Source organism: Pristiophorus japonicus, chromosome 6 (assembly GCF_044704955.1).
Source record: "Pristiophorus japonicus isolate sPriJap1 chromosome 6, sPriJap1.hap1, whole genome shotgun sequence".
Lineage (NCBI taxonomy): Eukaryota > Metazoa > Chordata > Chondrichthyes > Pristiophoridae > Pristiophorus > Pristiophorus japonicus.
In genome coordinates, this window is record NC_091982.1 from 255,488,454 (window position 1) to 255,501,855 (window position 13,402).

Below are 13,402 nucleotides of genomic sequence, written 5' to 3' on the forward strand. Positions count from 1 at the left end.
ATACAGATGTATGATGGCACGCTGCTGGGAGAGCCAATGTATCTCTCGATGAAGAACATGTCACTGCATAAGCACACCACTGCAGCAATATAGTGAATTAAACATTCCAGCAGAGTTATGAGTACCAAATGTTGGCAAAAACCAGGCTCATACTGATTAGTTTTCTGAGTTTAAAAAAAATTACCCAACTAATTTGTTTGGTACATCGTTTCTTTAAAACAAAAGAAAAAAAGTACAGGTAGTGGCATGGGGCTAGAACCTCCACTTTTTGTGCCTGCTTAATGCCCACCTAACGCCTATTTTACCGCTGAAATGACGTATAATGTCATATATCGCCCATTTTGGCACAAAATGGAAACTGCCGGGCTTTTTTAGGAGACTTATTGCCCAGCATTACTTTCCTCACAGGCTTAATGCCGGGATTCAATAATAACGCCTGGCGACTGTTTTTTGTCGTAAAGAGCATATTTACCCAAACTAGCGGCCATGGAAGTCAGCCACCGTCTATTTCACCACCTCGCACACATCGTCCAGAATATCGCCCGCTCAAAAAACCGCCCAGAAAAAGTGGAACGAAGCAGGCGGACACCAGCGGTGTGGCTGGCATTTATTAAATCTCACTCTTGCGTGAGGAGCTGATATCAGAAAGATTTGCCTGACGGAGTGCTGATGTGAGTGACAACGCTGACACACTGCTGTGTGTGTGCAGCTCAGACATCAATGGTGCCCATCACTTTGGTGCCAGTTAAAGTTTACGTTGATTGATGTAAAGTTGTATTTAACCCTTTCACGGTAAGGAATCACCAGTGTGTAACGGTCCAACTATCTGAGACAATGCGCAACAAGGTTATGTTCAATAACAAAAGTTTAATACCAACATTGGTCTGAAATCATAAGTATCATAGCCAATAACACCCAAACCCTGCCCACATCCCACTTTTTCCACCATTGACATAAATCACATGTTCAACATGTCCAGCAGCACAGAATACAAAGGCAAAGCAGGAGCGTGATCCCTAGCCCCCATACATTGCAACAAATTGCATACACCTAGATGGAGATATAACACAGCCTTCACCTGCGTACATGCATCTCACTTTCCTTCCCCGCCCCCCCCGCTCGCTCTTCTCCCCACCTCTATCCCTTCCCATCCTCGCTCCATGGCGCCTGGTCGAGGAGCTCCTCAGGCGGTGCTTCATTGAGGGACGAAGGCAGATGCATTGGTTGGACGGGTACGGGAGCGGGGGATGCCAAGGGGGCAACATTCTCTGATGCACAAGCAGGATCTTGGTCCTTGCTCTCATCTGTCGTTGGCAGTGGTGGTGCGGAACCTAGAGGTGGAGTGACGTGCTCTGGGACCACAGAGAGCTGTGGCAGCAGTGTTCCTGGCTATCGCATCCAGGGACTCCGCCATGCGCGGAATATACTCGGTCATGGTGCCCAGGTGTCGGGATATGCCCCCCAAAGCTTCGATGAGCTGGTCACCAATGTCTACAGTCCTCCTGGACAACTGAACCATCTCTCCACTGTCATGTCGCGCTCGTGGAACAGACCTGCCGCATCCACGAGGCCTCCGCGGATCAGCCGTCCTGGGGACAAATGGGGTGCCCTGTGGAGAGGTGCTTGGGGCCGGCACCTCCAGAGTGGAGGCGGGAATGACCGGAGGACCAATAAGATGGCCTTGGGGTGGAATAGGTTCTGGAGCGTGACGATGCAGGTTCTTCGAAGTCTGCGCTCTCCGAGAACAGACCCAGTGGATTGACGGGCGACAATCGGAGTTCCTCAGCACCAGATGTAGTGGGATCGTCCGCCGACTCCTTCCCCCATCCCTCACCACCTGGCTTCTGTGGCCTTGCCTGGGGCTGCACTGCTGGCTGAGCTGCAAGACACAAATGAGGTTGTTAGAGGAGACGAGGGTGCTAGGGTGACTTGGTGAGTCCAGCGCTACACACAGCAAATGCACGACAAAAGCACCACCGCTCTCAAAATAATCGCAGACATCACATTTCATGACCATCAACACATTGTGGATTGCAATGATTTTCATTAGGCCAGCATTATTTCTATGACACTTTTAGAAATCATCTATCATATATGATTGGTCGGATATGAGTTGGTGTGGCATCTTTTGACTTTACATCACGCAATGGTGTAAGCTTTACTCACGTGGCATCACTTCAGGGTCTGCAGATGCGTCCGTGGCTGTCCGGAGTGCTTCCCCACGAGTGCTAACACTCGCTCCTCCATTTCTGTGATGTCACTGGGGACGGGTAGCCCCCCACCTGTTCGTCTCTGCACGGACCTCATCGTCGAGAGCTTCTTCTGTAAAAGGTGACAGGACGACATGGCATGAGATCATTGCGTGATATCATTGCTAGGTACTGTCACAGACACTGATACAACACATAACCGACAGATGTAATCATGATTACTATGATTATTATCATTCTTTACCTAAAGACGTACACCATGACCACAGGCTTTGAGTAAAACATTCCTAGTAAAAGTGCAAGACCTCACATCTGCTGATAGTCACTCATGACTGTTACAAATCTCATTATATAAATACATAAGTACATGTAAATCAATGTAATACTTACTCTTGTGGTTCCCACAAGGTTGCAAAGCACTTTGGCTGGGGAAGGCATGCACTTGGACTGGGATAAGGCACGTTTGCTCACCCTTGCTGTCTTTTGGGGAGCTCTGTCTGCTCATTTCAGGAAGTCCAAGTGGATCGAGTTACAATTTGCGAAGTCAGTGAGACCTTGGGTTGGGCGGTTCCAGTTACACATTCCTGTGAAACTTCAGGGTGTGGTTTATCCTCCAAGGGGACCAATCGTAGACAAAGGGTGGAGCATGGTGGCCATTTTTACAGTACAAATAAACACATCCCTTGGTTTAATCATATTGGGAGAACGGTAGGTTACAGTGCTTGGGTCACAGTCTAAGGATAAGGGGTAAGCCATTTAGGACCAAGATGAGGAGAAACTTCTTCACCCAGAGAGTGGTGAACCTGTGGAATTCTCTACCACAGAAAGTAGTTGAGGCCAATTCACTAAATATATTCAAAAGGGAGTTAGATGAAGTCCTTACTACAAGGGGGATCAAGGGGTATGGCGAGAAAGCAGGAAGGGGGTACTGAAGTTGCACGTTCAGCCATGAACTCATTGAATGGCGGTGCAGGCTAGAAGGGCTGAATGGCCTACTCCTGCACCTATTTTCTATGTTTCTATGTTTATCCACAAGCAACATAATCTGGTAACCCACTGGTAGCTTCATAAAAACATAAGAAATAGGAGCAAGAGTAGGCCATTTGACCCCTCGAGCCTGCTCCGCCATTCAATAAGATCATGGCTGATCTAATCTTGGCCTTAACTCCACTTCCCTGCCTGCTTCCCATAACCCTCGACTCCCTTATCCTTCAAAATTCTGTCCGTCTCCACCTTAAATATGTTCAATGACCCAGCCGCCATAGCTCTCTGGGTAGAGAATGCCACAGATTCATGACCCTCTGAGAGAAGAAATTCCTCCTCATCTCTGTTTTAAAGACTCTGCCTTTCATACCTTTTGTAATTGCTTTTATTTAAATTTAGGACACTAGTTTGCGACCCAACTTTCTCACTCTCAAATTGAATTTGAAATTCTACCATTCTATGATCACTCTTCCCGAGAGGATCCTTTACTATGAGACCATTAATTAATCCTGTCTCATTACACATTACCAGATTTAAAATAGCCTACTCCTTGGTTGGTTCCACAACTTAGTATTCTAAGAAACCATCCTGAATACACTCTTATGAACTTTTCCTCAAGGCTACCTTTGGACAAATCAAATAGGCAATCAACATGAAGATTAAAATTGCCCATGATTATTGCAGTACCTTTCTTACAAGCCTCCATTATTTCTTGATTTATATTCTGTCCTACAGTGTATCTACTGTTGGGGGGCCTATAGACTACTCCCTTATTATTTCTTATCTCCTCCCAAACTGATTCCACATCTTAATCTTCTGAGCCAATATCATTTCTTACTACTGCACTGATTCCATCCTTTATTAACAGAGCTACCCCACCTCCTTTTCCTTTCAGCCTATCCTTCCAAAATGTCAAATATCCCTGAATATTCAGTTCCCAGCCTTGATCACCTTGCAACCACGTCTCTGTAATGGCTATCAGATCATACGATTTATTTCTATTTGTGCCATCAACTCTTGAGTTGTCTGAACTGTGATCTTCAGTTAAGTCCTGTTCATTGCCTTTTATGCATTATCTTCTATTGTACAAAAGAGTAGCGCTATTAATATATCTCTTTTAGTTTGATGTACCTTTTGGCTCATTCAGACATTGGCTCTCTTGAACTGTATGTGGAAGTAATTCCCTGTTACTTGAAAACTTGCAGTCCTACATGTATATTTCATGTATATCTTGTGTATGGATAATGTCATATTTTGGTGAAATGATACAATGTTGAATATTATACACAATGTAATGACTTATTTTTAAATTTTTGTAATCTTGCCACAATTTATTAATCTCTTGCAACTTTTGTTTTCTTTGCAGCCCCTTTTATGGTGAAGACTTTTACTTTGAAATCCCTAGAAGTTTCCAGTACCTCTCCTTTTATATTTATGATAAGAGTTTTTTTCAGAAAGATCTGCCTTTTGGTAAGTTGCAGTGTAACCATAATGTGCTATCATGACACTGCTTGTCTTGCATACTTTAAACCCCTCTCGCATTTTTGCTGCATATATACGGACAAATGAGTGGTGATAATGCTGTTATCCCTTAGACTCTGCTCCTTTAGTAGACTACAAGCTCAGCTACAGCAAGAATTGTTTAAGCCTCTCCTCATTGTATATACTGAGCAGTGTTCATTGCTGAAACATGGCAAGTAGATAAGAAATTGCAGGTCATAATGCATATGAATTTAATGTGGTTTTCCTGTGATCCTTGGATAATTTATAAAAAAGGAACTTATGCGGTCATTAAACTCAAATTCTAAACTGCTTTACTAAATGAACTACAATACTAAATATGTTTAATAGTTTATCATTCAACCGAAGCATTCTGTAGATAGTTTGTTGTGAGATCTGTAGAAGCTGGGTCTTGAAGGTAGGCTCCATCTACAAAACTGGAGATGCGTGATAAATTAAAATCTCTGCAATGTTTAGTCGGTATGTAAAATCAATATTTTTGACTCAGAATTTCTGTTAAATATTAAATATTGTGTATGCAGAGCATTTCTTGTCCACATACCTTACTTCACTTTGTCATAATGTTTGTGTGTGTTTATTACAGACAACAGAATTACAATAGTCATTTGTTGTAGGTAATTAAAAAAATTCTTCTATCCTCCTTTTCTAGGGAAACATACTTGAACATTGCTGATGCAGTGTTTCCAACGCAGTAGAAGTTGCAGTGTTTTAGGTAGTAGTAGGTAGAGTGTATGTGTGTTATGGGGAGATGGGATGGAGTGGAACCCTAATGGCAACATCCATAACCAGTCAAAGGATCTGGTCTTATTGGGTCACAAAATTCAAGCCTCGCTTGGGGGAGCTAGCCTTTTTAAAAAAAAAAATTGATTGAGGGTGAAATGTTGCAAATCAGTCCTCCTCAACAACTCTTATCTCTGCCAAGGGGTTACAAAGTAGTGCTCATTATTGTTAAACCCTCTCCTAAAGCTGTGTTCAATGTGCAGTAAAGAGGTTGGCACATGCCGAAGCAGAATTCTGGAAATGGATAATTCAAGTTAACATTCATTTGTTTGAGAAACATGGATAACATTATGGTATAGAGTTTGAGTATTTTATGCAAATACATGTAGTTTTATATTTTTGCCTACGTAACAGAAAATGACTACACTTCAGAAAGTAATTGATTTGATAATGGGGTTCTTTGAAATGTGCTAAAGCCATGAGAGGCACTATATGCATATGATTTCTTTCTTTTCTTTAAAATGTAATTGGTTTGATAGAATGATGGATGTAATCACTTTCATGTGTATGGTGGGTTGAGTTAAAGCTACATACGTAGTTTATACTACAAGCAAAGCTGTTCGATCCAGCAGGGATGGGGTGAATGCAGAAGATTTCTGGTTAAATGTGAATAATGCTGCTTATGTAAATTTATTATCACTGATGTCAAATCAGCTATAATTACATTTGTCTTGGATTGTGAAAATCACTATTGCTTTAATTCCAGGCAATTTTACTTTTCTGCTTTTCATGCAAATTGGTTGTTACTATGTGCTACAAAATATACAGATTTTGTATCTTCCCCCTTCATGTCTATATAAACAAAATGCTACATGCTGAAGAATTTGTTGTTTGGTGTAAATTGACTATTGGTCCTGTGTGTGAATGTATATGTAGCAAAAAAATGTTTTTACTTTCAAGTACAAATGTTGCAGGTAGGGATTGTTTCATCTGGAACTACGTGTATGATTTATTCTTGATTTTAGCCATCCTTTCTAGTGGAATAGCAAAGCAGAGGTCAGACCATTGTCCAGACGAAGAGGAAGATGGGAAATTGGTGATAAATTCACCCACAGCAATTGGCTTGAGAGTAATACTGGCAGGTTGACTGGTGCATGACGCAGGCTGCATAGGGTGAGGGGGAGGAGGTAATAAAATTTAATTTTTTAAAAAATAGGGAAGAAATAGTATTGCATAATGCTAGTTTGTGGTTAAGGAACAGGGCGGCCCCTAAACTTGTACTTCAAAGAATCCACTTAACAGTTGTGTGTGCGAAGGTCACATCAGAAACTGTGGAAGGCTCACTGCTCCAATATAGCAAAGTCCCTACTGCCATTTTCTGGGAGCCAAAAGGCACAACACTGTCGGTACAAATTTCTCTTACCATTCACAGAATTTTTCAAAAACACAAAACAAAATGCTGGAAATAGTGTGGCATTCTGCTTTTTCGCTGCTTGTGTTTAAGAACCAGCTGTTGGTGGTGGTGTGTTCAAAGCTAAATTATTGAGGTGTTTACAACTCAACTAAAATTTACAACTGCATGTAATGCAAATATAGATGATTAATATGTCACATGTATTAAAAATGCCATAGAAGTATTTAAAATGTTTTGGTTCCAAAACAGTTTTAATTTTATTTTCTCCAAAGAGTAATGGTTTTTGCCAATGAAGCAAACTGCTTTGCTGTCACAGTAGTTTTCTCCTGATGTCATTTGGGAGCTTGCTTGTGCTCAGTGCTTAATTTACCAAAACAATGGCTCTATCCAGGGAGTGAAGACACTGATTGAAAGCCAAGTGCTGCTGCTTAGCTGAAAGTGCAGGTTACAGAACTGAGAGCTAGGTGGAGACCTCTCTAATGGAGGTGCACATTTGTAAAGTGACAGAAAACCCTTTCCACCCTATGGCCCCAAGTTTCCACACGCGGCAAAACAGGCGCCCCTCTCAGCTGGGCGCCCGTTTTTCACACCGAAAACGGTGCCTGAAAAAAAACGCGCTATTCTCGAGCGCTTTGCAGCTCGATGTCAGCTTGGTGCGGTGCCCAGTGGGCGGAGCCTACCACTCGCGCCGATTTTGTAAGTAGGAGGGGGCGGGTACCATTTAAATTAGTTTTTTTCGTGCCGGCAACCCTGCGCGTGCGCGTTGGAGCATTCGCGCACGCGCAGTGTGAGGGAAACATTGGCACTCGGCCATTTTTATAGTTCTTTGTAGCTGTTTAATTTTTTAACATTTTTTAATACAACCACATTGCCCTTCCATGATCAGCACTGAGGCTTCTTGCAGCAGTGAGAAGGCTGCAGGAAGCCTCAGAAGTTGAGGCAGCCGTTTCCCGACGGGCCCGACCGACGGCAGGGGGGCCTCCCCCCCCCCCCCCCCCCCCCGCCGTCGGGAATGGCTGCCTCAACTTCTGAGGTTTCCTGCAGCCTTCTCACTGCCTCCCACCCCCCCCCCCTGCCGTCGGGAACGGGTCGGTCGGGCCCTTACTGCCTCCCCCCCCCTCCCTGCCGTCGGGAACGGCTGCCGCCGTCGGTCGGGCCCTTACTGCCTCCGCCCCCTGCCGTCAGGAACGGCTGCCTCAACTTGTGAGGCTTTCTGCAGCCTTCTCCCTCACTGAAAGGCCTGCCTGAAGCACTTTCACACAGGTAGGAACATGGTTTATTTAATCTTTTCTTTGCTTATAAATTTTTATTAAGGTTGGAATTATTTGTACAATATTTGTATAAGTATAACTAATGATTTATTGTAGAATGTAATGACTTCCCTCCCCCCCCCCCCCCCCCCTGTTCCGGACGCCTAATTTGTAACCTGCGCCTGATTTTTTAATGTGTAGACAAGGTTTTTTCAGGCCTACAAAAATCTTCACTTGCTCCATTCTAAGTTAGTTTGGAGTACGTTTTCACTGTGGAAACTTTCAAATCAGGCGTCAGTGGCCAGACACGCCCCCTTTTGGGAAAAAAAAAATTCTGTTCAAAAGTGAAACTGTTCTACGTGACTGGAACTGCAGAAAACTTAAATGTGGAGAATTGCGATTTCTAAGATACTCCGTTCTCCACCAGTCGCTCCTAAAAATCAGGAGCAACTCATGTGGAAACTTGGGGCCATTGAGTTACAGAAAAGTAAAACTGCTGCTGCTGAGCATAAGTCAGTTTGAAATCCTGTTCTAGGCTCACCTTTTTTTGCACCTCCAGCACCACACCTGTCGCCAAAGGATTGCAAAGTTAAGGTCAGAGCCTCTGCTATTTCCTCCCTTGCTTCTCAACAGCCTGGGCCTGCTGATGTATCTACTTTCAAAGATGCTAAACCCTTTAATACTTCCACTCTCACTATGTTTATCTCATCTAATATTTCACACTCCTTAACTACAGTGTCTGCATCATCCCTCTATTTTGTGATGACAGAAGCAAAGTATTCGATTAAAAACCATACCCATGTCATCCGCCTCCACACACCAGCTTAGTTTTTGCTCTCTAATAGGCTCTACTCTTTCTTTAGTTCTCTTCGTGCTTTTTATATATTCAGAAAACATCTTTGGATTTTTCTCAATTTTATTTGCCAATATTTTTTCATGCCCTCTCTTTGCTTTCCTAATTTCCTTTTTAATTTCACCTCTTTGCTTTCTATACTCCTCTAGCTTTCTGCAGTATTTAATTTTTGGTATCTGACACAAGCTTCCATTTTTTGCCTTATCCTTCCCTGTATGCTCCTTGATATCCAGGGGGTTCTAGATTTGGGGGTCCCACCCTTTTTCTTTGTGGGAACATATTTGCTCCGAACTCTCTCTATCTCCTCCTTGAATGCCTCCCATTGCTCTGACACCAATTTACCTTCAAGTAGCTGTTTCTAGTCCACTTTTGCTAAATCGCATCTCCGCTAAGTAAAATTGGCCTTTCCCCAATCGAGAACTTTTACTCCTGATCTATGTTTGTTCTTTTCCCTAACTACACTAAATCTAACTGGATTATGATCACTACCACTAAAATGCTCTCCTGCTCCGCTTCATTCCCTAATAAGTCCAGAACTGCTCCCTCTCTTGTTGGGCTTGCTACGAACTGGCTCAAAGGTGGTGGGAATGCTTGAAGTACTTGATGAAAAGCAGTTTAATGAGGAGTCAACAGCTGCTTGAGCTGCCTAAACTAGCCGGCACACTTAACGTAATTTAAGTAACTCCTTTGTAATTGACACATATGGTAATGGAAATGGTTCGGCTGTCCCGGATAAGCGAGGGCAATGTTGGTGGTAGGGACTGTATTGATCCAAACACCAAAAACAAGCCTGCTTTCAATTAGTACATAGGATGTTTAATTTTGACCTGAAATACTCAAACAGGCAGAGGGATCTTGTTTTAACATCTCATTCAATGAAGGCATAATTGAACAATGTGGCCCTCTTCCAGTGCTGCCCTGGAGTATCAACATAGGTTATGAGCTTAAGTTCTGGAATAGAACTTAAACCCAGAGCCATGTTGATCATCGATCAGTGTTACCAACTGAATCAAGCAGTCGGAACTTTTAAAGTAAACTAAAAGATTGTGTGCTTAAATCATCAACAAAGTGAAAGAAGGTGTCATTGACCGCGCTATCAAGTGGCATTTACTCATCAATAACTTGCTCACCGATGCTCAGTTTGGGTTCCGCCGGATCTCATTACAGCCTAGGTCCAAACATGGACAAAAGAACTGAATTCCAGAGCTGAGTGACTGCCCTTGACATCAAGGCAACATTTGACCAAGTGTAGCAGCAAAGAGGAGTCATAAAATTGAAGTCAGTGGGAATCGGGGAAAACTCTCCACTGGCTGGAGTCAAACTCAGCAATATATAGCAAAAATTGAATCCAGATGGCTAGAGATAAAAGATAATAAATGATCAATTACACTAACGGGTGTAGTCTTCAGACCATCTAATAGTGGAAGGGAGGTGGAGGAAGAAATATGCAGACAAACTAGGGAAAGGAATAAAAAACATAGAATAATAATCATGGGGGATTTCAGCTACCCCAATATTAATTGGATAGACGAAGTAAGTAAAGGGGATAAGGGAATGGAGTTCATACAATGTGTACAGGATTCCTTTTTAAACCTAATACGTAAAAATCCCAACAAGGGAGGGTTTGCTATTGGAGCTAGTAATGGGGAATGAACCAGAGCAGATAAGAGAAGTAAAAGTCGGGGAACATCTTGGCAACAGTGACCATAATATAATACGCTTTAAAATTATAATTGAGAAGGACTTAATTATGACTAAAACCAAGGAATTAGATTCGAGAAAAGCTGATTTTGAGGGTCTGAGAATAGAACTTGGGGAAAATAAAATGGGCAACTATATAGGCAAAAAAAACAACGTAGAACAGCAGAACTTAGAACAAATGGGAAACATTTAAAACCGTATTCAACAGAGTGCAGGAACAATATATTCCGCTAAAAGGAAAGAACAAACTAAACACGAATGAGACTCTATGGATGAATAAAGCCATAAGGGAACAATTGAGGGTAAGGAAAGAGGCATACACTGAATATATAAAGCAGGGGAGTGCATGATCAGGAACAATATGAAAAGATTAGGAGAGTAGTCAAAAAAACAATTAGGAAGGCAAAGAGGAACGAGGACATTAAATTATCAAGGAACATGAAACATAGAAACATAGAAACATAGAAAATAGGTGCAGGAGTAGGCCATTCGGCCCTTCTAGCCTGCACCGCCATTCAATGAGTTCATGGCTGAACATTCAACTTCAGTACCCCATTCCTGCTTTCTCGCCATACCCCTTGATCCCCCTAGCAGTAAGGACCTCATCTAACTCCTTTTTGAATATATTTAGTGAATTGGCCTCAACAACTTTCTGTGGTAGAGAATTCCACAGGTTCACCACTCTCTGGGTGAAGAAGTTCCTCCGCATCTCGGTCCTAAATGGCTTACCCCTTATCCTTAGACTGTGACCCCTGGTTCTGGACTTCCCCAACATTGGGAACATTCTTCCTGCATCTAACCTGTCTAACCCCGTCAGAATTTTATATGTTTCTATGAGGTCCCCTCTCATTCTTGTGAACTCCAGTGAATACAAGCCCAGTTGATCCAGTCTTTCTTGATAGGTCAGTCCCGCCATCCCGGGAATCAGTCTGGTGAACCTTCGCTGCACTCCCTCAATAGCAAGAATGTCCTTCCTCAGGTTAGGAGACCAAAACTGTACACAATACTCCAGGTGTGGCCTCACCAATGCCCTGTACAACTGTAGCAACACCTCCCTGCCCCTGTACTCAAATCCCCTTGCTATGAAGGCCAACATGCCATTTGCTTTCTTAACCGCCTGCTGTACCTGCATGCCAACCTTCAATGACTGATGTACCATGACACCCAGGTCTCTTTGCACCTCCCCTTTTCCTAATCTGTCACCATTCAGATAATAGTCTGTCTCTCTGTTTTTACCACCAAAGTGGATAACCTCACATTTATCCACATTATATTTCATCTGCCATGCATTTGCCCACTCACCTAACCTATCCAAGTCGCTCTGCAGCCTCACAGCATCCTCCTCGCAGCTCACACTGCCACCCAACTTAGTGTCATCCGCAAATTTGGAGATACTACATTTAATCCCCTCATCTAAATCATTAATGTACAGTGTAAACAGCTGGGGCCCCAGCACAGAACCTTGCGGTACCCCACTAGTCACTGCCTGCCATTCTGAAAAGTACCCATTTACTCCTACTCTTTGCTTCCTGTCTGACAACCAGTTCTCAATCCATGTCAGTACACTACCCCCAATCCCATGTGCTCTAACTTTGCACATCAATCTCTTGTGTGGGACCTTGTCGAACGCCTTCTGAAAGTCCAAATATACCACATCAACTGGTTCTCCCTTATCCACTCTACTGGAAACATCCTCAAAAAATTCCAGAAGATTTGTCAAGCATGATTTCCCTTTCACAAATCCATGCTGACTTGGACCTATCATGTCACCTCTTTCCAAATGCACTGCTATGACATCCTTAATAATTGATTCCATCATTTTACCCACTACCGATGTCAGGCTGACCGGTCTATAATTCCCTGTTTTCTCTCTCCCTCCTTTTTTAAAAAGTGGGGTTACATTGGCTACCCTCCACTCCATAGGAACTGATCCAGAGTCAATGGAATGTTGGAAAATGACTGTCAACGCATCCACTATTTCCAAGGCCACCTCCTTAAGTACTCTGGGATGCAGTCCATCAGGCCCTGGGGATTTATCGGCCTTCAATCCCATCAATTTCCCCAACACAATTTCCCGGCTAATAAGGATTTCCCTCAGTTCCTCCTCCTTACTAGACCCCCCGACCCCTTTTATAACCGGAAGGTTGTTCGTGTCCTCCTTCGTGAATACCGAACCAAAGTACTTGTTCAATTGGTCCGCCATTTCTTTGTTCCCCGTTATGACTTCCCCTGATTCTGACTGCAGGGGACCTACATTTGTCTTTACTAACCTTTTTCTCTTTACATATCTATCGAAACTTTTGCAATCCGTCTTAATGTTCCCTGCAAGCTTCTTCTCATACTCCATTTTCCCTGCCCTAATCAAACCCTTTGTCCTCCTCTGCTGAGTTCTAAATTTCTCCCAGTCCCCAGGTTCGCTGCTATTTCTGGCCAATTTGTATGCCACTTCCTTGGCTTTAATACTATCCCTGATTTCCCTTGATAGCCACGGTTGAGCCACCTTCCCTTTTTTATTTCTATGCCAGACAGGAATGTACAATTGTTGTAATTCATCCATACGGTCTCTAAATGTCTGCCATTGCCCATCCACTGTCAACCCCTTAAGTATCATTCGCCAATCCATCTCAGCCAATTCACGCCTCATACCTTCAAAGTTAGCCTTCTTTAAGTTCTGGACCATGGTCTCTGAATTAACTGTTTCATTCTCCATCCTAATGCAGAATTCCACCATATTATGGTCACTCTTCCC

General features: G+C 43.1%; 1 protein-coding gene across 3 annotated transcripts in view; it reads left to right on the plus strand.

The window, feature by feature from the left end:
• rasa2 (RAS p21 protein activator 2) overlaps positions 1–13,402 on the plus strand; it is a 238,845-nt gene that overhangs the window by 60,555 nt on the left and 164,888 nt on the right. For all 3 annotated transcript variants that reach the window (XM_070883864.1, XM_070883865.1, XM_070883866.1), the window contains exon 3: positions 4,561–4,664. In XM_070883864.1, the coding sequence (XP_070739965.1) occupies positions 4,561–4,664 (104 nt within the window). The remainder of the gene's footprint in view (positions 1–4,560; positions 4,665–13,402) is intronic.